This window comes from Diabrotica virgifera, chromosome 1, assembly GCF_917563875.1.
Source record: "Diabrotica virgifera virgifera chromosome 1, PGI_DIABVI_V3a".
Lineage (NCBI taxonomy): Eukaryota > Metazoa > Arthropoda > Insecta > Coleoptera > Chrysomelidae > Diabrotica > Diabrotica virgifera.
Genome location: NC_065443.1, coordinates 3,889,735 through 3,916,935, shown reverse-complemented (window position 1 = coordinate 3,916,935; position 27,201 = coordinate 3,889,735). Strand labels below are relative to the sequence as shown.

The 27,201-nt window shown below is 33.1% G+C and overlaps 1 protein-coding gene across 4 annotated transcripts; it reads left to right on the top strand.

Annotated features, from left to right (window-relative positions):
- The first annotated feature begins 273 nt into the window (after window positions 1-273).
- On the top strand, window positions 274-25,410 carry LOC114335447 (uncharacterized). 4 transcript variants are annotated; one of them, XM_050654074.1, is made up of 7 exons: window positions 274-428; window positions 5,252-5,346; window positions 7,622-7,762; window positions 9,108-10,549; window positions 12,906-13,113; window positions 15,301-15,473; window positions 20,945-25,410. In XM_050654074.1, exons 2-7 carry the CDS (start codon window positions 5,292-5,294, stop codon window positions 21,836-21,838), a joined length of 2,913 nt encoding a protein of 970 aa, XP_050510031.1. In that variant the 5' UTR covers window positions 274-428; window positions 5,252-5,291; the 3' UTR covers window positions 21,839-25,410. The 4 variants fall into 4 exon arrangements, with proteins under 4 accessions (XP_050510031.1, XP_028141486.1, XP_028141488.1 ...); XM_028285685.2 differs by having other exon boundaries at window positions 407-550; XM_028285687.2 differs by lacking the exon at window positions 274-428 and adding an exon at window positions 569-624.
- Window positions 25,411-27,201: the final 1,791 nt, after the last annotated feature.

The window sequence follows — 27,201 nt, the reverse complement described above, 5'->3', positions numbered from 1 at the left end:
GATAACGATGAGAGAATTTCAAGTACCTATGACAATATGTTTTGTTGACTACCAGAAGGCATTCGATTAAGTTGGATAAGCTGGATAAACCTTTGGTCCATTTTAATAGAGATGGGTGCATCGATACACCTGCTGGTGACACTTTTTAAAATCTGTACCAGTCCAATATGGTAACAGAGTAGGACTAGATCAGAAGTTCTAAAGCCAATTAATTATTCAGGGCAGAGAGAGGGGTTAGATAGGGATGCGTTTTGTTACTGTCCAGCCGCTGTGGTCATCCGAACTCACCCGTTATTTTAAAGTTGTTTGGTACCTTAATGTTAGACTTCTAACAATACACCCCAAAAATAGAACAAATTTTTTATGTCAACACACAAAAAAGAAGAATGTGCTAATCCAAAAAGTCAAAAAGATAAGGTTATGATTAGGTAAGGTCAAAATAAGTATAATAAACTATAATAACTCAAATTCTGCGTAATTATATTATGGATAATTATGCATAATTGTGTTTTGTGTATAAAAAAGAAATCAGATAAGGGATTTTCATGAGGTAAGTCCAATATTTAGTGATTAATTTGTAAGAGTATGGATGACTAAAAATCATAGCTGGAAATCAGTTAAAAGGTGAAGTTACCTTCCATTCATATCTCTTAATTCTGTCAGTGTTGACTGTGGAATATTGTCTAACTAGAAATGATAATAATTATTCCATTTATTCCTCTTCAGTCTCCTGTTTTGTTTAGATGAAATGAACAGTTTGTTCTATTTGACACATCATAAATTATGGAAGATATACACATTGAAACAGATTGTAGGTGTTTTGGTTTCTGTTACAGTTTTTTACCAACAGTTTTGTACCACTTTTGCAAAGATTAGTTTATAACATGAATGTAACTTATATACTAAAAAATGATGTTTGCTTTAATTTATAGGTTAACTCTAATGTCATTGCTTTTAATCCATATTGGGAATGTCAGCTGTTATATATTTATTTAGTTTTTTAACTGTTACTTTGTTAGATGAAAAACTATTTTGCACAAACGGTAAAGTACACTCTATAGACTGTTATCACCAGAACAGATTGTTACCAAAGAGACGATAAGAGGTATTCGTCTTTGCAATATGATATTGATTTTCTAAAGGCCTTCGATAGGGTCTCTCAATGATTTCTACTACTTGAGCCAAAACGAGCCATACTAAGGCTTGTTTCAAAGCAGCTGTGACATTTTAGTGTTACGTTATAGATTCATACGAGAACTACCTTATGGGTGCCACTGTCGGCTGTAGCACAGTGGTCTCTGTTTTTGATGTACGTTTCATGCTCCTTTATCTTGACACTAAGTGGTCCTGCGGTTTCTCCCATATATAAAAGTTGTTGCATTCACAGGGCATTTTAAGGATGCAGTTCTTTGTTATTTGAACTATCTTGTATGTTACTAGTTTTGATTTTGTACACAAACATTGATTCGTCATCATTCAGTCTCAAAAATAAAATTTTACAAGAACATTTTAATACAGTGGACTCTCTCTATAATGAACACGGATATTATGAGGTTTTGCTTATAAAGAGGTACACTAGATGTCCCATGAAATTCCTATTGAACTATAACACCTCTATAGGGAGGCATATTTGGTTATAACGAGGAAAAATGAAATCGAAGAATATGTTTCTTGACCTGTTTTTAGCACAGCCATGGCTATAAATAAATACGCTAACTGCCTGTATATAGAAATGCCCAACATCTGTGTTATTATCGAGGCCAGTGCTGTAATAAACTTCTTCCTGTTTAACTATATGTTCCTGTAGAGTAGAGTATTTATTGGTAATAATGTACAAATGTACTTTTACAGGTCAGCAATAATTAAAATTGTCTAAAATTACATTAAAAGTTGACAGTACTTCAGTAAAAAAACCTATTACTAAAATTTAAAAACTAAACACTAATTAAATTACAGGACAAAACAAAATTTAGATCTGAAGTACTCATCAAATGAGTAGAAAGCACCCATCAGAAGATAATTTTTAATTTGTCTCTTAAATTGGTTAAAATCAAGACTTTTAATAGATATTGGTATACAGTTATAAAATTTCAATGCTAGGTATCTGGTTCCATTTCTGGTCCTCTCAAGTCGACTGAAGTCTGGTACAAGGGCATCATGATTTCTAGTCTGATAAGTATGCTGTTGTGTTTTATACAGATCTACATTTTGATGAACATACAACAGGCACTGCATAATGTACACAGAAGGTAGTGTGAGAATCCTCAGGTTTCTGAAAGACTGCCTACAATCGTCCCGATAACCCTGACCTGTGATTATGCGAATACACTTTCTCTGCTGACCAAACACCTTATCTATATGGCAAGAGTGTCCCCAGGAAAGGATTGCGTAAGTTAGTCGTGAGTGAAAGTTGCTGTGATATGATGTAAGAAGGGTTTGAAGGGAGGTAACCTTAGATAGGTTTCTAAATAAAAAGAGTTGGCTTGAGAGCTTTTGGGAAAGTTTCAGTATGTGCCGTTCCCAAGTGAGTCCCTGATCAAGATAAACACCAAGAAATTTAGCTTCCTGTGAACAATCTGTTAAAATGGGATGTGTAATGGTGTTATGTCTTAGGGTAAAGTTCACTGTTTGTGATTTTGAGTTATTGAGAGAGAGACGATTTGCCAAAAACCATTGGAACAAACATCCTGTTTAACTATCTGTTCCTGTTTAACTTCTTCCTGATCTATTGACCGATATTGAATATTGTAGGAAATTTACAATTTACGATGGCGAAGTCTTATTGTTCAGGTCAGTCATCAGCACCTAATAAACTACGTAAGAGGCATCAAAACATTTCAATATTAGTGTTATCTGATATAACGAGATCTGCTTATAACGAGGTAATTAGTCTGTCATTTCAGTTCTCGTTATAGAGCAAGTCTACTGTATTGTATAGGTGCTCTCTCTTCAATCCTGACCCCCCAGAGGGAGTGTAGCGGTCAACATGATATCATGTATTGTCTGTCTCCAAAGATCTCTGTCTCTAGTCATTTCTTTTAACTTATGCATAGGTCTTTTGTACAGTTACGATCATTGAATAGTTTACAGGCTTACGTATCTAGGAGCCAATTTTTTTAAATTTCACCTCGTTTAAACACACCTTTTACGTCAAAGTGACGTTACCAGTGGTGTACCTAGATGTTGATTAAAATTAAAAAATCAAAATAATATAAATATATTTTACAAAATTTAACAAAAATGCCAAGGGCCATTAGTTGTCGAGGCATTAAGCTAAATAAAAAAAAATAACAAAATGGAAAGTATACAAAGAAGTTTTTTTTGGAGGAGTTTGATATCGATTTATTTTATTTTTCAACATAAGAAATTTTTGACAAGTATTGACTTTTTGAAATTTTTTGACTTTGACATTTATCAGATGTGTACGACACTGCAACTTTACAGTATTACAATATAAAAATTAAGGTGTAAACTATTCAGTGATCGTACCTGTACCTATGCATGACCTCCTCAAAAAGAAACAAGAACGTAATATTTTAGGCGTTTATATTTATATCGTTTAGAACTTTTGAGGAGTTATGCGTGTGGCTGGCCTCCACTCCATGTAAAACTTTAGAGCGTAGAAACTCCAACGGGCGACCATGGCCCTCCATGGGCTGTCAGCGGTCACTGATGATGATGTTAGGTCTTTTGCATATTCCTGTAATTTGATCTATTCATCTTGTTGGGGATCTTGATAATGAGTCTTTCCATGTTTTCTGTGTTTGCTCTCATAACATGTCCAAAGTATTTTAATTGTTAGAGGTGGACTTTACTGAAGAGACGTTGGCTAACTTTTAGCTCTGTTAAAATTGAATTACTTGTCCTACGGTAGCTCCAAGAAATTCAAGACATTTGTCTCCAACACAACATTGTATACTAGACTTTTACTAATAAAGTATGTGCCTCCTATGGGATATGGGCAACAATACATTTTGCTTATAGGGCAGTCCTTACAGTAAGGATCCTGGCCTATATAGAAAAATTTAGTCAGTGTGGGGTAAACTGTGCTTTGGTTGTATTGTTGGTGTGTTGGGTAAATCGTGGAGAAAAGGGTGCTGATAAAAAAAGGCATTTAGGCATCAAACGTCCAAAAATCTTTTCAGGTCATAATAATAAAGAGCTCCTCCAATATAATTAAAATGAAATGATAGCATCAACTGAGGTAAAATAATGTTCAGGAAGCAAACTGAGCCTCAATTCAGATTTCTGGGTGAGGACTATTCCAGGTGAACACCATTACATATTAGAAAAATTAAGAAACAGTCTTGGAATTTGGGAAGTCTTACAGCTTAAAAGAAGGAGAGTACAAATTACTTGCATTCAAGAGATTATGTGGAAAGGGCGAAATAACTAACTGAAGGATACTAATTGTGGTATGTAGCAAAAAGTAACACTAAGAATTGAGTTGATTGTAGAAGTACGAGATGCAGGAACATAATTATATCGGCAAAAAGATGTCCAAGTGCCGACTTAGGATCAGATCACAGACCAAAATTAGACTTAGAATGAAAATAATTAAACGAAAAACAACAGATGCACAATGGACTATGTACAAATCATGTGAATTACAATCTTTGACATAAAAATACTGTAGTATGTCAAATGTCGCCCCATTTTATTTGTTTGATTACATTATAACATGAATATATATTTTATTGTTTTATTGAAATAAGTTCTTATATGTTAAAGCTTCCATCCAATCTTAGTTTGCATTAACCCACTTGCTGCCAATCACGCACAAGCACGTAATATGGTTACTTCTTCAGTCAGGTGCCGTTCAACAGAATGTCTCCTAGCCGAGTTCCATCCTCTTCGATAGGAAGCGAATGCAATTTTTTCCCAAATTTTAACATAATTTTCTTAAAATCAGATAAATTTTTTATTTTTTATTAATAAATCAACTAGTGATTAAGTTATCTTTATAAAACTTAATTGATCTCGTCTATGAATCCTTATCTGAGCGCTGCCTTGTCTTTATCTACTTTTTCTGATAAATTAAATATGCAATAAAACATCTTTTGCTTGGATCCTTTTTGTAATCCTCTGAAGAGGAAAATGCACCAGCATTATACCACCAGTTTGTTTATAAACAGTTTCTAAACAAAAATATGTAAAAATAAAACGAAAATTTCGTTTCAACTAATCGAAAAGTTATGTATTAGGCCGCATAATCATCAAAATTATATGCTGCTTTCATTTTCTGCTTTAGATATACTTTGGCGATGCTCATATTAGAGTAGAGTTACAAGATGTCAGGCAGTCTCGTAATGCAGAAACCCCCTGTCAGCTCTAAAAATGTTGTTGGTGAGTCATTATTTTCTTTTATATGATAATATAATTCAATTTTGTCATAAAACCACATATTTTTTCCTAGTTTGTAGACTTTTACTTACCAAATGTGTACCTTTTAAAGCTCCGAATAAAAATGTTTCCATTTGACAGCTGTATAATTAAGCTGTAACATTAAACAATCTCCCCTTAAACAAATTAAATTTTTTTAATCATTTTTTTATGATACATTAATAAAAATGACCTTCACAACAATATAATTTAATAAATTAGTAAATCCTTTATAAAAGGTATATATTTAAAATCCCTAAAAAGGGGCTACATCACAATCACATAACTAGTTTTCGACTGGTTTACCAGTCATCATCAGTGCTTACGTGAAGTTTACATGCTAACCACCAAGATATAGTTTAACAAAAATATGAGGGTCAAAGCCCTGTATAAGTGGTCCGTTAAGGAAACATCAGTTAAAAATGCCAATTAAAGCATGGATGTTTAAACTATTTTAATATTATGCCCCAGGTAACATCTGAGCTGTGGTGTGACTTGATTACATGGTGAAAGTCTGGTAGCAAACGACCAGTGTCATTATAAAGAATTTACTAATTTTTTGTATTACATGGTATACAGCCAACTACAGGAAAACTTTTTCCTTGTGGATTAATATAATTTAATGTTAAAGTGGCTGAAAAACATTGACTAAGGAAAGGCTTGTTTTCCTTACTTTTTCGTATTTATTGCTATTTTGCATCAAACCAATTTTTAGTCAGTTGTATCTTATATAAAATTTAATTGTCACGATTTTATTTACGACTTTACTATAAAAAGAATCGTTTTAAAGTTAAAAGCAAGTAAACTAAAAAAGGAAAACGATGCTTTTAATTTCATTTTTAAATATTTTAATTTTTTTGAACGAAAACTTTTCGTTTATAAATTCGCAAAGTCTGTGTGTTATTACGTTGCCGCTTCTGCAATACTTAGAGCAGATTTATCGATGGATTCGTATGTAGTTTTGTCTTCTGAATACAAATCTGAAAACGGCATTTCGATATCTCTAACCGTCTTCGAGATAATCGACCTTAAAGTCTAAAATGTGACGTCAGAATCCTTTTATTTTCTGCCAACACACTAAACGTCAGCTGAAATCGTTGCTAATAAGTAGGCTAGTTTTTTAATCTGAATTTGTTAAGCAAAGCATAGGTTATTTACATTTGAGTTTGACACTTATGAATGTCAAACTAAATTTTAAATTAAGTATTAATAAAATATTAATGACATTTGATAGTGAATTGAATTATTATTTAAAATAAATAAAAGATGTTCAAAAATACAATTAACTTCAAAAATACACATTTTAAAAAGGTTTATACGAGTATACAGCCTCCCCTTTAATTGGAGTACCTAATGATAAATGGACTGTTCCATTTGTTATAAAATGAAAATTGTTATTATAGTCGGTTCGCTAAACTCAGACACAACTGACTAGTGATTTTAGTAGGTAATTTTTTTGTTTTTTGCCAATTTTGCCAAAATGGGCAAAATTACTAATTATTTAGTAATTATTAACTATTTAGTAATTATTTTTTTGCCGAATTAGCAAAATTATTGACTAAAATCACTAGCCAGTTGTGTCTGAGTTTAGCGAACCGACTATATGAAATGTTGTTTGGAATAAAAAATTATGGTCTGATATGTGCAATTACATCCTTCTAATAGAAAAAAATATTTGAAGATTTTTCTCAAATTATGGATACCAACAACATGTTCATTTATAACTCTTTTATTTTTAATTTGACGAAGAAAAGTTATTCTTCATAAAAAGCTCTTCATGGTCTAAGATTTATGATGCAACCATCATATATCAAATTTTATTAATTTTATACGAGGTATATATAAAATATGAATTTCGATCAAGAGTAAAATACCTTTATAGTTCACAACATTTAAATTATAATGATATAATTGCACCTAAAAACAAAATTTTTAATTCTAAACAGCTTTTCATAATAGCAATTCTCCATATTATGAATTAAAATACGTAAATAAACAAAGTTTTCGTTATGATAATGCTCGCATTTTCAGCTTGTTTAATAATATCCCCGACTTATTTGAGAGGAAGGATAAGTCGATTACTCTTACTGAACTTATCGCACAACTTTTTCTGCAAAAATTTATAAAAGTCTAGTCATATAAGTAAAAATAATAAGTTGAAAATAATGCTAATTTCCTCATAAACAACCTCGCAATAATAAACACAAATATTAAACAACAATATATTATTCCGTTTCAGTTATTGATTTAGAAAGTAGGAGAGAAGAAATAAATCCAAAGCTAGCGAAAGTGTTAAAAAAGTTGTTGGATCCAAAGTTTAAACTATACAACAAAGATTATCTTAATCTATTGTTAACACACTTAACCAGCAAGGAACAGGGTAAGCATTGTTTTTATTTAGCATATATTTTTCTTTGTTTGCTTTCTAAAATGAATATGATGAGTAATTAAATAATCTACAGAGTGTGGTATTAGTGCGAAGAATTCCATTTACTGGATAATTTTGCATAATAGTAGACTATATAAAAATGGTTTGAATATGAATAGAGTTTTTGATGTCAAATCTCTACAATTCTACAGGGTGAAATATTGCTACGAAATTAATAAAAAAAAACGTAATTATCTTTTAAAGACAGCCAAAGTCCAAAAATTGAATTTTTTAAGTTTTTTTGGGTTATGATTGAAAATTATTATCTGAAATCTTCCGTTGCCAACAATATTGTATAACGCATTATAGTAGAAAATATCTATGGTTACAAAATTATTTGTTTTTTGAACGTCTGCACTCAACTTACCATGTAGGTACCAGTCAACGGCGTAACCAGGATAATCCTAAGGGGAGGGTGGTACATCTATGAAGTTTCTGGGGGGGGGGAGGTTCAAAGTACATCCCAAAACCCCCCTGGTTACGCCATTGGTGCCGGTAGTTTTCTTTATTGCCTATTAAAGTATTTTATGTTTCTGCAATTTCCCGAATATTAGGTTTTTTAACTTTTGATGTCAAATATCTCTGGATCCTTAGATGATAAAAGGTATAAATTTTTACAGTAGTTCTTGGTAAATATCAAGTTCTTGGTAAAGTTTTATTGAAAAATGTACAAGAACAAGTAAAATAAAAATAAAATCTAAACTTTTTTGTTTTTTTTTGTAAAAATATTTTAAAAAATTTTATAATAAATATTTTTTTACTTTACAAAAATCTACGCGATATTCTCGAGAATATTCTCTTTTTACATCACTAACGCGGAATTAAACAATACATGTAGTTTCAAAATAAAAAAAATTAGGTCTCTAAGTGCTTTGGTTACAGAGATAGTTGACATAATGTTAACATTGTCGTTAAATGGGACTTCGGGTGCCCTTAAACTACCTTGCATAACATTGCAAAATCTGATATTAAGAAAAACAGGAACGTCAAGGAGAGTTAAAAAATGTAAAAAATATACGGGGTATTGCATTAAAAAAAAATAAGTGTGTTCCACCTTGTCAATAAGGGTGACCCTGTATATTTTGAAAAGATTGTTTAAGTATGGTTTTATATACCCCAACTTTTACCGTAACAATTTTTTTCGTATCTCTTACGACACATGAGTATTTGGACTTCCTTGCATTAATATTGCACCCTTTATATTGATTCCGGGTTTATTCGAAAATGTTTTGGATTTTGGACAGTTTTGTCCATGGAATCACATTCTAGTGCCTAATTATTTTCCTTTTTGTTGCAGAAAGTAAATTTACTCCACAACAGATAGAAACACACAAAAAATTCCTGACGATATGGCTGAAAGGTTACATTGTACAGTGCGAAAGGCTTCAGGAACCGCCAAACGCCAGTCTCCTCACGTTCGTCCTAAATATCACCCGATATCTCTGCGAATCAGAACAAATATTCGTCCATCTCAACAGCGATGACATCTTCGAAAGATTGGTCAAGATAATAAAGAAGGTTTCTCAACCTACAGTAACTGGAGCATTTATAAAACTGTTTGGTGACTTTGTAGAACACAAATCTGGCTTGCAGTGGATGATATCCACTAACCATTGGGAGCTTCTAGTGGATATCATCTTAAATAATGAGACTGTTTTCGTCTATAAGGAAGGAAACAAATTCGTGGCCAAAATGTTAGAGAAATCACACAGTTTCAATGTGCCATTCTGTAAAAACGTCATCCAACACATTCTGGTACCTTTAGATGAATGCTACAAAGCTATTGTTGATCATTCCTTCAATGAAAGTCACGAGAAATGGTTGATTTCCACCTTAAGACTTATCAGCGAGATTTTGTATATTCTTCTAGGACCAGAAGCTGCTTCCACAGATAGCGCGGTAATCGCGGTACTAGTAGAGACCTTCCAGCTGAATAAGAGGTTAAAAGAGATCCTAGCTGTCACGACTCATTCCGTAATTAAAGGCTGGGTCTACAGAACAGTGATTTACCTGAGTCTGTATGAACTGAAAATTAAATTCATCGGAAATCAGCGAGCTGGGTCCCATCAGAAAGCAGAAATATCTCCGGTGGTCTTCAACGTACTGTACGATGCCGCCAATGAAATATCAGTGCCTTGCATGCTTCTTCTGTTATTCACCACCTTGAATTGCTGGAATACAATCAAAGCAAGTTTGCCAGCTACTTTGCTTGCTAACCCTAAGGTGGTAAGCTTCGAAGATCAGTTGCTAGCCATACAATTGATGCCTATGTACACGGTTTTTGTTAAAACTATTGGATTTAACGTATATACCAGTGATTCAGGTAATCAGGATAGTTTCAGGTACTCCTTCATCTCAAAACTGGTCGATCGGATTTACCCTAAGACCATCAGGGTAAAATATAAATGGCAAAATTATTTGCTGGAAAACTATTCCATCACGAATGGGATACTGGCACTGAAGTATTTCATCCATTCCAAACAACTGTATTACAAGGAAAACGCTATTCTGGCCTTTCAGATGATGATATATTTGATAGAGGATCTAAATACGTGTTTGAAGGAGAAACCTGAACTGCAGTTACAGTTCATCAATGAGCCAGATTATTTGGACCTACATTTGAAAGTTATCGCTATGATTATCGACGAGTTTCAACTGACGTGGCAAGATACGGTCGAATCTTTATGTGTTCTGTACATTGTTTATCATCTTCTCAATGGACTGATATGGCCGACAAAGGTAATACTGCATTCTAGTGCAGTCAGTGAGGGTATTTGGCTCCGAATTCCGACCTTCTGCATCAATTTAAGTACTTGATATTTTCACTGTAAGTAGGGAATAGCTCAAGCAACAAAGTCTACCCTATATCCTATGGCGCTTTTATATAGGCGCTGGTTCCCATCCCTTCTCGGGGGTGGACAATTTTTTGGTCAGAATAACCATAGAAGTGGCTAAAGAACCCAATTCTAAGCAAAAACATTTCTATAATTTTTTTAAACTCAAATACTTTTTGAGTTATTCGTGGTTGAAAATTTGCCATTTTCATTAAAAAATGTCACTTTTTCGGACGGTTTTTTTTGCAAATACCTTAAAAAGTATGCATCTAACGAAAAAAGCTATATAAAACATTTTTGTAGCTTATGAAAAACCAAAGACATTCATTTTTCATCAATCTTCTAGTTATAATACAAAAAGAGATGTGGTACGTAAAAAATGATTTTTTTTTGGTGCATGCTCAAATCGGTGTGTTCAACTTAAAATAACAGAGAAATGGTCAATTTTATGGGTATAATGCTACCAATACCTTTTGTAGTGCTTGAAAAGACCGTTAAAAAGAGCACTGATAAATGTCGCTTACATTTAAACTAAGCGAGGTGTGTTGCAAAAAAAAAAATGATGACTAATGTATTTTAAGGAAAAATGAGAAGTATATTTAACCCTTTATCCACCAGCATTTAAATTCTATAATACCTTTTATTATAGTGTTTTTATGTTAAAAAAATTGGACGGGTTTAAAATGAATGGTTTTTGAAAAAAATAAGATCAAATTTTTTTTCTCCATGTAACTCAAAAATGATAAGAGATACGAAAAAAGATACAGTACAAAAATGTAGTGTTTTTTTCAGATAACAATTTTGTTTTTCTTTCATTATTGTATCTCTTTATCATTATCAAGTTGCATGGAGAAAAAAGAAGATTTTTAAGAAAATTTAAAAATGCGCTCTATAATTTGATCTTATTTTTTTTTCAAAAACCATTTATTTTAAGCCTTTTCAACAATGAAAAGAATTCATTGTTGAAAATCTTGTCATAAATTCTAATCTATTTAATTCACTTTTGTAACTGTTAACACCTACAGGTGACATTTGCGTACGCCTTTTATAGGATCATGCCAAAAATTAGCAAATGCAATAACAATTACAATTTATTCTTAAATGAACTTTTTATAATGTTAGTTAGTAAATACCAACAGCTACATATGTAAAGCTTTTTTTCGCAGCAATAACAATATTAGAACAAAAAAACAAATACCTACGAAGAAAAAAAGGATCTTGTTCGCCCCCCATTACTTCTAGTAGAACAACAAAACCTGTTTACATTCCAAATGCCTTAAATACATATAAATCATCTTATATAAACGAATTGTAGCCGCCCTCTATTGGATTTACATTAAAATCAAATAAGTCGTATCACAGATATCTGTGTGTAATTACAAGGTTTCGCAATTGCCACCATCAGAGCCGAATGGGTTAAACCCGTTTAACTTATTTAACATAGAAATAACACTATAATAAAAGGTATTGTAGAAGGAATACGATGCTTCTAAATTCTGGTGGATGAGGGGTTAAATATACTTCGCAATTTATCTTAAAATAAATTAGTCATCAATTTTTTTTGCACCATATCTCGCTTAGTTTGAATGTAATCGACATTAAACAGTGCTCGTTTAAAGGTATTTTTCAATACTACAAAAGATATTAGTAGCATTATACACTTAAAATCGATCATTTTTCTGTTATTTTAAGTTGAACACACCGATTTGAGCATGCACCAAAAAAAATCTCTTTTCACCTACCATATCTCTTTTTGATAACTAGATCATAACTAGAAGATTTATGAAGAAACGAATCTCTTTGGTTTTTCATAAGCTGCAAAAAAATGTTTTATATAGTTTTTTTTTTTTTTCGTTAGATGCATAATTTTTAAGGTATTCGCAAAAACCGTCAGAAAAGGTGTCATTTTTCAATAAAAATGGCAAATTTTCAACCACGAATAACTTAAAAAGTATTGAGTTTTCAAAAAAATATATACAACAGTTTTTGCCTAGAATTAGGTTCTCTATCCACTTCCGTAGTTAACTTGACCAAAAAATTTTCCACCCCGACAGGGAGTGGGAACCATCCCCAAGATAAAAGTGCACGTCGGCACAGAGTAGACTTTGAATTAGGAGATGAGTAGAGGCTATTCCCAAAATTTCATTAAATCCATGAAGTAGAACAGACTTCGGAGGTAATATCCTGTTTTTGCTCTCATTGACAATACATAACAATGCATTCCAGTCACTATACAGTTATTTCCAAATATTTTATTTTAGATAGTGGTCACGGCATTGAAATTAGCAGAGAAAGGAATCTCCAAATATATGACTTGCGATTTGGCTCTTCTCATTGATGATGCTGAGAATTCCATTACGCATCTACTTCCTGCGTTGCTACGCGTCAAATTGCACGACGGGGCTTGGGAGGTCAGAGACAGCACCATTGAACTGCTCCAGTCACTTTTCATGACAGCCATCAATACAAGTAAGATATAAAGCGATCTTTAATATCACATCCTTCTTCTTCTTTAGGTGCCGTGTCCATATTCAGACGTTGGCCGTCATCATATTTACACTTTTCTGAATTATCTGAAATTTTGTTAAGATATCGTACAGCACCCGGATCTGGTCTAGGTGCTTTATTAAACTCATGCATTGATTGGTATCTATACAGTCGGAAAAATGAAAGAATACCCATAAACGATCACATCAATCACATATTTTGTATTTGCTGTTTTTTTTTCATAAATAACAAACGAGGGAGATAGATTATTAATAATCTGAATAATATGTGATTGATGTGATCGTTCATGGGTATTCTTTAATTTTTCCGACTGTAGGAAAAGTTAAACAATAAGGAATGCACGTAATTTTCCCCTTGTTGCCATATTCTAAATTTGAAAAAATATATAGGGAATAATCAGATTTTTTTGACATGCCATTCCTATAGGGCTTTTCATTCACAGTCATTTGTTTCGAGCTTCTGTCATGTGTCACATAATATTAATATATCTACGTTATACGTTATTGGTATAGTATATACAATGATAAAAACCAAAGAAGTATGACGTAGATATATTAATATTATGTGACACATGACAGAAGCTCGAAACAAATGACAGTCGATGAAAAACCTTATTACTGCGAGCATTTCATTGGCTGTAATTAGTGACGAGTCTATATGACGTCATTAATATGTTTGGCGAGATTGTAAATGGTAACTGACGTCTGTCATAATATTGGAGGTTAAATATAATGTCAAATTATTGTATTCAAATTATATTTTATTTATTTAGTTTATATTTTAACGACAGTTTATTTTTTAACCATTTCCCTTCCCTATCCTTGATTGGTCGATTAGGTTCGTAACAGTTTTGTTTTATCGTAGGTTTAGTAAGGCATTAATTTTAAGAAATGTTGCTGGCTAAATTGACGCAGCTCCCAAAGGCCTTAAAGAAGAAGAAAAAAATAAACAAACAAAAATCTTACATAACCTTCTGTAGGACAACATGACTTTGACACTTATATTACAGATAATTATCTTTGTTTCACACTGTTAAAGACAAAGAGAAACAGTGTAGTCGGTAGTTACTGTGGTAAATACATACGGTGTGTTTCTTTTTAAATTAGATATACGCTCTGAGCTTCGCTGGTGTCGCTCCTAGCGGACTACTAATTCAACTTTCACCGGTAATTTTTAAATTTATTATTTAATTGTTATCGCTTAATATTTACAACGCAAAAAAGTAATTAAATTGTAATCGATTTTTTTAAGATTTTGCTAATCATTTTGACGTTCTATTGATAAAATATGAATTTCTTACTTCGGATACTTTCACAATTATCGTGTAGATGGCGCTAAAATTAATAGATTAATTTATAATTACATATTACGGAACATTAAAAAAACTGAAATTCAGTATTTAAAACGTAAGTATATTTAAGGTAAAAATATATACCACAGCTTTGACCAACTAATATTTTTTTTAATTAATGTTTTTAATTTTAATTTTAAATTAATCACTTTGACATTTATGTCAAATTTCCGGTAAAGGTTTACAGACTTGTCACTACTGGCGCTCGCGAATTTGTAAATATCCCTTCTACGTACGAGCTCACAGCGTATAGGGGTACACACAATACATGGCAACACTTCTTCCCCGCTTCCCACACCCGAGTCGCGCGGTCTTATTCAGTCATTCGTCGATTCTACAGTGGCAACGCAGCTCATTCGCATAAACGGTGGTGCCAATTTTAGAGGTTCCTTCAGTCGCCTATCTCTAATCGAAAACTAAACGTATGCTATATGTTTATTATTTGACAACAGCGCTGTCCTGCCAAACTTGAGGGTAGCGAAAAAACTAATGTATGAGGAAAAATTTGTTGAATTTGTTTGCCGTCAAGTTTGTACCTGTACGTGCATTCCTAATTGTTTGACTTTTAGTTTAGTACCGTTCTTTTGACAATGTCATATGTGGCCTTGAAGTCGACGAATAGGTGGTGGTTTTCTTATGTTAAATTCTAATGTTTTCTCGCCAACGCCATGGGCCGACATTGGCAAACGTTAGGCGGACCTAATAAGGCACCGAAAGAAGAAAAGAGTTTGAATGATTTCCTAGTAAAATCCATAATACTTGCATTTAGTACTAATTCAAACATTTTCTTGTTCCAGAATTTACTTCCTACAAAAAGCTACTTTTAGAAAATGATCTGCCTTGTTCGGTATTAAGGATGGCCACTGATGATGGAAATCCATTCGTCAGAGCTTCAGCTGTAAGATGTGTCCAGAAAGCAATAGAAATTCCTGAATTCTGGGAAGCTTTAACAAATTCCTTCAACTTCTACGTAAGTACATATAAAGAGCCTTGTTTTAGAAGAAGAAGTTACTATTATGAATAACTCAAACACACTGAAAATATTTATCTAACAATAAAACACTGAAACTTTCGTTTTCAACACTTTTTCAATACACGATCTTTTTCCACAAAATTTGTTATAGTTTATTTATTTTCAGTCTTTAACTGAATATGTTAAGGAGGGGAGAGTTGTTTGTGTATTATATCTGTATTTTTTAATTTATTAATTTTCATAGATTCTAATAAAGATAGCTTAAAGCCTCTATTTTGAATATGGAGAATTTGAAATTGGTCAATAAAAGAGTGATTATGATCTAGAATCTAGATCAGGGGTGGGCAAACTTTCTTTAGTAAGGGCCACAAAATATTTTTGGCCTATTACCGAGGGCCGCAATGTTTGATACATGTTCGAATTTTTAATTAAGTTTTTACTAATTTTGAGTAAGGGGGGGGGGGATATTAAATAAACATATTCAGTACAATTCAATGATTATTAAAAAAAAATCAAGACCAAATATTGAAAAATAAGCCAACGGTGGCAAATTTATACAGGCAGCTCCAAAAAAATGGATTTTGCAGTAGAACTCAAAATTCAAAAAAAATTATTAGCTTATGAGTTTCTCGAGGTAACGCTGTTGAGTTTTTTAGTATTAACGATTTTTGAGTTTTTGGTATCACTCAAATACAAGTCAAAATAACGAAATTTTTGTAAAAAAGGGTGAAAATCAACATATTTATTATTGTTAACCAAAACATATCTCGACAGAGTTACCTCACGAAATGTTTAAAGAAAATCTGTGAAAAATTTCAGGTGGATCTGTCAAGTAGGTAGTTTTTGAGTTACAATGCCCACCGCCTTTGAAAAAGCAGTTTTGAGAAAAACGCGTTTGGTTTGACAACTTTTATTTTAATTTGTTTTTTGTCTGTCAAATCGTAAAATGATGCACGCCGGAATATGTTTTTGAATCGCAGAGTAATTTACAAAAGAGACGGGAACATCTGTTGAACGTTCCTCACGACGCTCAAGCTACTGCAAATCGAGTCGTAGGTAGGGATATTAATCATGCTTTACTCCCGATAATTTTACTCCGGTCAAGCTGAAAATTTTAGAGAGTATTCTTGATGTTTATTTATTTATTTTTTTATGTACTTTCATTTAAAATAAAGTTTAAAATAAATATGGTTATGTACTTTCATTTAAAATAATAAAAAAATCAAAAATTTCAAATTTTTCAAATCGTACCCCTTCCCCCTAAACAGCATTCGCACTTAATTAAGCATGGTATTTCCCTCAAATATATGTGTAATTATATATTTATTTATTTTTATATTATCTATGAACCTATTTCTTTTTTCCCTAATATTGTTCTGAAGCTATTTCCTTGTGACATCTTATGCAATTTACTATTTTATTTGGGAATAAGCCACAATTTAAGTCTGAAATTAAATTTATTTGACGTTTAGATTGCCACTTCGGTAATCGTTATCAAAATACAAAACATTAATAAGTTAGGCATTTATTTAATTAGTTTAATTTATTAATGTTTTGTATTTTGATAAGAATTTCCGAAGTGGAAATGAAAACGTCAAATAAATTTAATTTCAAACTTCAAATTGTAGTTTATTCCCAAATAAAATAGTAAATTCTATTTTCACATTGCTATTAGTTACTTAAATATTTGAAGATGCAAACACGCATCATACGTAATATGCAACACGCGTCATTTAAATCAAAATAAACAAAGTTATAAGTTATAAATTTGAAAAACATTAGATTACCTTCATGGTTTTTGTTTTCTTTGAAAGAATTAAATAATATAAAAATATGCACGATGATTTAATCCTATTGAACGAATAATTAACAATATTAGTTATAATTAAAATGACGTTGGCGTTGACTACTTACAAAACATTTTTGCACAATACCTGCTCATGGGTTAAGCAGTGAAAAATAATAACTGATTTTCTGAAAATTGTAATCTTTACGTTTTCTCAAAATTGCAATATTTGCTCCTCTTAAAAATATGGTGCTCCGTCAGTTGTTACACTTACTAGGTGATTACCGCGCTAATTTAAAATTTTCCAAACAGTTCCAGACTACTTCAAAAATATCGTTTCCATTTGTTGAAATTTCATGGATTTCATTCAGGCAGCCGACAAAACTCTGCCGGAAACCCAAATAATTGCCCGCGTTATGTTGAAAATTTGCGGAAAAATCAATCGCTGCGAAAGTGTTAATTATATTAGCTGTGTTAATAGCTGCATTATCTATATTTATTTATTAATATTAGCAATAATTAAAAAAAAACTTTAAATGAAAATATTTCACTTTTTTTCCGCGGGCCGCAAAAAAATGTATAAGGGGCCGCATGCGGCCCGAGGGCCGCACTTTGCCCACCCCTGATCTAGATAGAAAGTGAAGTACGTACGTAGAATCTATTTTTCTATTATTGTAAGCTATCTTGTGTTCCGCTATACGTTTGCTAAAGGTCCTACCAGTTTCATCTATGTAAGTTTTTGGCCAGTCACCGCATGTAAGTTTGTATCCCCCACTGTGTAAGCGCTTTGTCTTTTAAATTTTATTCTTAATATATTTGCTCAAGTTGTTGATTGTTCTGAAACCTGGCGTTATTCCTTTCCTTGTGGGTTTGGTTATTTTAAATAAAAATTTTAAACCAAAAACTGCATAAGAAGACCTTGAAATTAGTCTTTCCACCACCAGATAAAAACCCAGCTCAACAAAAATAGCCAAAGACATAAAAAAGAAGGAAATAACAACAGGTTTCAGAACAATCAACAACTTGAGCAAATATGTTAAGAACAACAAGAACCAAACGAAAAAGCACTTATACAGTGGGTTATACAAACTTATGTGTTGATTTCCCAAAAACTTACATCGGTCAAACTGGTAGGATCTTTAGCAAACGTATAGCTTACAATAATAGAAAAACAGATTCTACATACGCACTTCACCTTCTAGATCATAATGATTCTTTTAATGAACAATTTAAATTCCTTCATATACAAAATAAAGGCTTTAAGCTATCTTTATTAGAATCTATGGAAATTAATAATTAAAAAAACTGATATATGTACACACACCCAAACTTACTGTGTATTTCAAAGTAATATTTATTTCTTTTGAAAAAACTTGTTATTGTTGCGAAGAATAAACGTTTTTATTGAAAATAAACAAATATATAAGACAATCGGTTAGTACAGCTTGGTACGGTATAGGTTATTTGCTGTAGTTGCAAATTGAACGAAAATAAATAAACTAACTTTTGCGTCCAAAAACGAAACTATGGCTGATGTGGGGTTATATAACTTAAAACGAGAAAAGATTATTGGTCTTGTGGAGAAAGTAATGTTCTCAGAGGGACATAGCTTTAGAGCTAGGCGTAATACAGAGCGTTCTGTCCAAAACCTATGCTAGGTAACAGGAACTAGGAAAGCTCAAAAATAAAGCAAGGGAAAGTCGCCAAAAGTAATAACGGTTCTCCAAGATCGTTTATTGTCCAATCAGCTGGAAGACACCCAACCATTTCTCACCTGCAGCTCCAAAGGCAGCTTTTGGAAGCTACAGGAGTAACTGTTTCAGTTGAAACGTTAAGAAGAAGAGTTCGTACCAAGAATTATACAGCAGGAGACAGTTATGGGTTCCCGAGTTATCCAGGCAGCATAATATTGATCGCCTAAATTGGTGTCTTCACCACCTAAGCTGAAACATTGGGAATTGACAAAATGTGCTATTTTCAAAAAAAGTCAGGATTTGTGTAAAATCACATGACCCATGAGATCGTGTACTTAGAGGTCGAGGAAGACAAGCAAGAACGAAAACTGTCAGATCTGTTCACAAATATTCAAGGGTAAGTGTAATGTTCTGGAGAGGAATTGTGATCCGTAAAAAAACTCCTTTAATTTTCATTCAATCAACTTTAACTGCTCACAGGTATGTTGATAACCTGTAGTCAGGCTCTGGAGAGGTGCAACAGGAGAAAATTTTAATTTTATTGCATGATAACGGACCTCTACATACCATTAGAGTCACTACAGACATCATTGAAGCAGAAGGTATCCCTTGTGAGGGAGACTGAGAGTGGCCTGCTTGCTCACCCGAGCTTAATCCTATAGGATATTTGTGGGATATGCTTAAAAGAAAAATTAGAGCTCGCCGGGATAATCCACAATACATCGCACGGCTAGTACAAGCTGCTCTTAAAGGATGGAGCAACCTACCACAACAAAATGTTAATAATTTGATTAGGACCGTACCCACGCAAACTGAAGCTTGCATAAGGACTAGAGGTCATAACACTGTAACAATTTAAACATTATTCGTTTTACATTGAAATTTTGTATGCTATTGACTTTAAAACAACTACATACTTTCAATTTGTTTCCACAAGGAAAAGAAACAGTTTTCCTGTAGTTGGCTGTATACCATCAATCACAAAATTGGAAAGAAATCCTTTGTAAAAGGTATAAAATTTTTTTTATTAAAAATCCCTTAAAAGGGCTACATCACAACAAAACGTTTTCGATTTTTATAAAAAATCATCATCAGTGTTCGATAAACTGGATGCTAGCTGAGCCACAAAAGAAAATATCTGGGTAAAAACCCTTTACATAAAATATAGATGCCTTAAAAGTGCATACTTCAATAAAAAGGCCTGTGATGGTCACATGGCAAACAAGATAATGCCCTAAGGTAAAGTATACAGGTTTCCCAACACGTGGGATCCAAATTGAGTTGATCACATTTCAATGACTTAATGGCAACTCCATTGGGAAACCTGTATACTTTACCTTAGGGCATTATCCTGTTTGCCATGTGACCATCACAGGTCTTTTTATTGAAGTATGTACTTTTAAGGCATCTATATTTTATGTAAAGGGTTTTTACCCAGATATTTTCTTTTGTGGCTCAGCTAGCATCCAGTTTATCGAACACTGATGATGATTTTTTATAAAAATCGAAAACGTTTTGTTGTGATGTAGCCCTTTTAAGGGATTTTTAATAAAAAATTTTATACCTTTTACAAAGGATTTCTTTCCAATTTTCAATTTGTTTGTTAAATACTTTATTGTTTTATTTAATTGTTATGTATTTGTTATTAAATTGCTTTAAAATAAATATCGTTTGACTTCGTGTGTTTGTTTTTTAAATTCGCACGAAATAGTAAAAAATATCAGATGATTCCATATACGTTTGGGTGTGTGTAATTCTGAATGACCAACTTGAGACAAACAGCTCCCCTCTCCAACTTATTTAGTTACAGACTATAAAGTGTAGGTGTAGACAAATAGTAAAAATTCATTACTTGAGAAAGGCACTCTGTCGAAACAACTGTAGTGACATTAGTTTGTAATGTATTTTGTGGAAGTATATAAACAAAAGTTGTCAGTGTTTTAGCAGTTAAATAGCTCAACACACTGAAAATATTTATTTTGTTGTAGGACATTGTTTTAAGGATATTACAATACGAAACTGAAGGAATAGTTCGTTGTGAAGCTGCTACGTTAGTAGATTGTATCTTCACACACCAAAGCATACCCCAAGACCTAATGAACAGATTCTACGACGTAATGAACCACGCAGTAGTCGCTGACCTCCATTGGGAAGTCAGGGTAAAGGCGTTGAAATTCTGGAAGAACATCATCGACGAACATCTGACGCAACAGGGCATGATCGACGGCTCATTTCCAAGCGTAACCTTCTCAAAAGAGCTCAAAAAGATCGTGACTTTGAGCGATTTGGAAGTTGAGAAAAGGCTAGTGCGTGTTCTGAACGAACTTTCTCAAATCGGGTGTTTGTCGGTATTCTACGAAGCTCTCCAAGACGACTGTGATATTGAAGTTTCCAAAACTGCAACGAATACCATTAAAGAGTTTGTCGATCTGCTCAAAAATCATCAGGTCACCGTACAAAGTCTGCAAAAGCACACTGCGCCTACCACTCCGGTGTCACCGATGATTGAGAAAGTGGTGTTCCCTCCAGTAGCTGTGGCTCAGATTGAAGTAGATGACTTTATGATGTCCACTGTGCCATCTACTCCTCAGTATGCTCCGATCTCAGATTCCATCTTGGAAGATATCCTGGATACCCGAGATCTCAACTTGTTGGAAACTGTGTTTAATAAATTGGATGAACCCAGTTTTAATAACATCGATATCAAGAAGCGGCAAGCTCTAAAGCCGGAGTTGTTCTTGAACTTGGTGTATACTGATCTCGAACGGCGTCTAGTAGAGAAAAGCCAGTGGAGAGAACAAACCGATGGCTTCCAGTCGCTTCTGGATGATATTTTGAAAGAATATGACAATGTAGATGTGAACAGTATGGATTGCTATTAAGTGGTTTATGGAATGAAAGCTTATAGTCCAGGGGCCAGGTCTGTTCTGTGCTAGATTAAAGTCCACTAAATTTCAGAGTATATTTCATAGTGTATTCGAATTTCAAACTTGCTTTTACGTAGGAAGTGAAGGTAATTTGTTATAAACAAATCCTCAGTAGTCCCAATGATTTTCATCCATTTGGTGATTTGTCTCTTGTAGTGTTGGAGAATTCTCGAGAATGAAAAATCGGAGAATATTCCCGAGAATATTCTCGATATAGAGAATTTTCTGAGAATGAACCTTTGACGAGCTTATGGATATTGTTAAAGATGAAATAGGGTATTAAAAATCATTAAATTATATACAAAATTATGAGACGAAACAACAGAAAACAAAATTTATTTGACAAAAAAAAAATGAAATTTTCTTAACAGCAAATACTGGATGTGGTAAGCTAATCTGAAAAAGATAAGGCCTCAGATTCAGAATCTATTTCTATCATTAGACTAAAAGGGGTAGTTCCCTGGGTTGGCTGTATGCCATATAGTTAAAAAACTCATTAACATGAAGTAAAACCACTTCTATGTAAAAGGTATATTTAATAAAATTTTAAAAATCCCCAATGGATTGATTAAAATAGGTTCATTCAGAACGTTTTCGGACCTATCAGTCCATCATCAGTGAATCTAAAATAGAATAAATAATCCCACTATTAAAATTGACAAGATGGTTGAAAGTTAACTTTCAAAAATTTCAACCATCTTTTCAATTTTAATAGTGGGATTACTTATTCTATTTTAGATTCACTGATGATGGACTGATAGGTCCGAAAACGTTCTGAATGAACCGTCCGCAATGAAAAGATAATTTTTTTGAAATTGTTTAAAAAAAATTGTTTAAACAATTTAGGCACCCTGTGGATATGTTATAAGGACCTTTTTGAGTAAGTTTGTGCAAAAAAATCGAATCTGAACAATTTCGCTAGCGGGGACGACGATACAGTTGGACTATAGCGGTAATTGTTAATAATTAAAAATAGCAGCTTTGTAATAAAATAATGACAAAAATCTCTTCAGGACCTGGAAGAAGGGATTTGAAACTTGATTTGGTTACTTTTTGAATTCCATAATAATAATTTTTAATCGAGTTATTAACCCTTAAACGCCCAAGGGTGGGTAAAAAATGTCCACCTAATGCGTATTCCCTTGTAACATATTTATTACGTGTTTAAATTTTTTTTAAAAATTATTTATTGTTAAAAAGCCAGCCCATTATCGAATGTTAATTTGGTTCTACCAATATTTTTGAAAATAAAAGCAGCATCTTGAGTTAAATATGGATGGGCATAAAAAGTACATCCTTGGCAAAACTTGTTACTACAGGTTTCTATATAATTTCTCGTTGGTAGGAAGATAATCCATATAATTATCGATGTATAATTACATAATCTACATAATTATCCGCCAATGAGGAGGCTGAAAGAAAGAATATGGAGAAAATCGACAAATCTGAATTACTGGCTTTTACTGGTATGTTAATTTTGATGTACATTGTAATTTTGTTGTAACGTTTGTAAATTGTTTATATTAATATTTTAGAAGATGCTGTGTTTATTAAGCATAAGATTCTTAAGTTTAATCCATTTTCAACAACTCTTAATAAATATATTAGCTATTTTCGAGGTGGGCATTTTATACCCACCCTTGGGCGTACATGGGACCTAAAAAAGGTTGGGCGTTTAAGGGTTAAGCCTTGAAAATGGCAATTTTCGCATTTTTCAAATTTTTAATGGCATATAACGCGACAACAATCAATTTTAGAGAAAAATGACTTGATACCTTTTTTGCTCAAAATGAAGTAACTTATCTAAAAAATTATTGTTCGAAATGAAAAAATAATTTTTGTGAATTTGTTTAAAAAAAATTGTTTAAACAATTTTTCGACCACGGCACCGCCCGGGACTCTACGGATATGTTATAAGAACCTCTTTCTGAGTAAGTTTGTGCAAAAAAATCGAATCGGAATAATTTCGCTAGCGGGGGCGAGGATACTGCCCGGTCTCTTATTGGATCAACGTTTACTAAACATCATTTTGTAGGTTTCTTTAACAAGTTGGCTGTCATAATGTTAAAAAAAGTGGGTCCCTACGGCTACGAGTCTCCATTTTTTATGCTTTTGACAGAACTATGGTGTGCCACGCGGCTCTTATCAACAACAACATGAGACACAACGTTTATGTTTGACGGCAGCCAACGTGTTAAGGAACAAATTGCATTTTGCAAAAGTGATTTATTATATTTATCATTTTACGAATTATAATCATTTAAGCAATTCAGAATGGTACGGATTTACATCAAATGAACTTTTCAGAGAAGCTGTCTCTAAATAGTCTTCGAATAGCTATGATGATTGCTAGAAGAAGCAATTAAATTGTTTATAACTAATTCCCGTCACTTCCGATGCAAAAGCAGGTTTGAAATTCGAATTAAGCCCTGGCCCTAGATTATTATTAATAAGTTCTAAATGGACATTTTCCTGTTTAGTCATACATTGTGTAAAGTTAAAAATATGTAAACACAAAATAAAAAAAAAACAATTTATTTTAATAAATGAATTTAAAAAATAAACTTATAAAAAAATAAAAACTGATAAGCCATAAAAGGACCATTAGCATCTATAGAGCTATGACTGAAACTAATTTTGAAATTGGTGAAATAAGAATATAGGAAAAACGAAAAATTAACCTTCGAAATAAGTTAGAGTTGGACCCAAAAAGGAAATACTTTGTTTTATGGAAGGAAGCTGTCCAGCAACTCTCCAGTATTTTATTTATTAAGATTCTTAGGCCATAGTTGTCATACCTCTTCCTCTCAATTAATTCTAGATTTGATAGTTCGATGATGTGTGATATATATTCTCCTTCCTTATACATTAGTTCATCTACTACATCATTATGTAATTTGTGTACTACCCTAGATCTCTGTTTAATATCATTCTGAAACTATTTTGGCATTTTAATATAATTTACTATTTTTTTTTGGGAATTAATCATAATTTTAGTTTAAATTTTGTTTGTTTTGACGTTGAAGTGGAAATCGAAACGTGAAAATAAACGTGTTTTAAACTAAAATTTTGAAACACTTTTACTTGACGTTATTTGCTCAAATATGTAAAAAAAAATTATGCAAAAATAAAAAAAAATATTGTATTCTATTCTAAAATTGTTTTTTTTTCTATTATTTTTATGGCCCTGGCATAGCCAATGTATCAATTCCAATGCCATTTTTGTTACATTTCAACTATTTTTTATACCTATTTTATATTTCTAATTCAGTATAATAACAATTTTTTTTTATAATGTTGCCATATTTATTGGAGGGTGTTAAACCATTTTGGGTCCAGACAAACGCACGTTGAACCTCTTGCTATGTTTTTCCAATGAATACTTACTGGGTACTGTATTGATAAGATAGTTTGTTACATGTTAAAACTTTTTTATATCTATTTACTGTTATTGTTTAGATTTAGGTACATAATTACATTGTGATTAAAACCAGTACTTTATACTATATGAATAAAATTTAATCAGATTTTTTTGGTTTTACTCTTTAAGCGAGGGAATAGCCTTTCTTTACTTACTTTTACTTTTTCGTGTCTGGATCCGACTACAGTTTTTCTGTCCAATGTCGGGCCACGTCTACACCCTTTGTATATGCGAGCCATAAATCATTGAGGGTGCACTGTGATGGGCAAAGTCTGCATACTCTCCACATTCACAAAGTGCGTCGTTATCTGTCTTGATGCCCCGTTTAATGAGGTTCTGTTTTCCAGGGGCAACACCTGTGCGTATGCGGTTGAGTGTCCGCCAGGTTCTCCAGTCCAGGTTCATTCCATTAGGTCATTCTGGATGTAGGGGGAACAGTTCGGGTGATTCGACGCTGACATTTTTCATAAACCTTTTCCTTGATTTAAGTCGGCTGGTTCCTGACCGTTCGTCAAACCGGTATACAGTAATCCCTCTTCAACCGCGGGGGTTACGTTCCGAAGAGAAAGGTGCGGTTGGTGAAACCGTGGTTGGCGAGGGATCCACGATCCAAAGAAGAATATGACATAATCCCAATTTGGATACGTATATTAGTACATAGAAATAAATATGATGAAATTGCGTATCTGTGAAATATGTATTATCATATCAACAAAAATAAAGACGCTGAGATCAGCGTCTACATTCGCGGGTATTTTAAACCTTCTGAACTATAAACTAATTGCCGTAGTATTACTACTAAGAACAAGCGCCAGTGGTGTATCATGAGTAATTTAACGCGACTGGTCAAATTATAAAATATATATAAAAATAATAAAACATTCTCATTAAAAATTCAACAGATATCGCAACCGCGGATAAGTGAAACCGCGGTTGATGAGTCCGCGGATAATGAGGGATTACTGTAATTGGTGCGTTTCATCGAAAGTTTGCCTGAACTTCTCCACATATTGTGAGGCGCATCTACGGTCGTCTGGTGATGCGAATCCAGCTGCCCGGTACAGTAATGGTAGAAGGGTAGGCTTCATATAACCGGTCATTATTCTACTGTTTCATTTAACGCCGTGGTGACTTGTTGGGTGTGTCTAGATCTACCCCAAACGGGACAAGCATATTCCCCTGTTGAGAAACTTAAGGCCTCAGCTGTTGACTTTAAGACCTGGGGGTTTGCACCCCACTTGCTCCCTACAAGTTTCCGGAGAAGGTTGTTTCTCGTAGAAACCTTTTGTCTTGTGCTCTGACAGTTGAATTTATACGTTAGTGACCGGTCTAGTATCACTCCATGATATTCGGGCCTATCAGTATGTTCCAAGCGTTGTCCCTCCCAAGAAACATTCAGTTTTACATGCGCCAGATGGTTGTTGATGTAGAATGCACATACTTGGGTTTTTGTAGGGTTTGGTTTTAATGAGTTTTGTTTGTAGTAAGTTGACATCATGTTTAAAGCCTCTTCCATTGTCGACTCCACTTGTGTGAGTGTTTTCCCCTTTACGGCGATACCAAGGTCGTCAGCGTAAACAAAACTCTCAGTCTGAGGGTGCATTGGTTGGTCGTTGGTGTAGATGTTAAATAGGGACGACGCCAGAACGCTTCCTTGAGGTAGGCCATTTTTTTGGGTTCTCCATCTGCTCTTCCCACATAACAATGATGTTCGTATCATGTTCTAAGCATATACTACCAACATTCGTCAGAGTATATTCTTTTTAGTATATGCGTAGTACAAGCATAGCATGTACCTTAAAAAACATTCTAAATTTCATGTTCTTTGCACATACTTTAAAGTATATTCTCGTACCGAATATACTGAGTACATTCGTGTACGTAGTAACTCGGAATA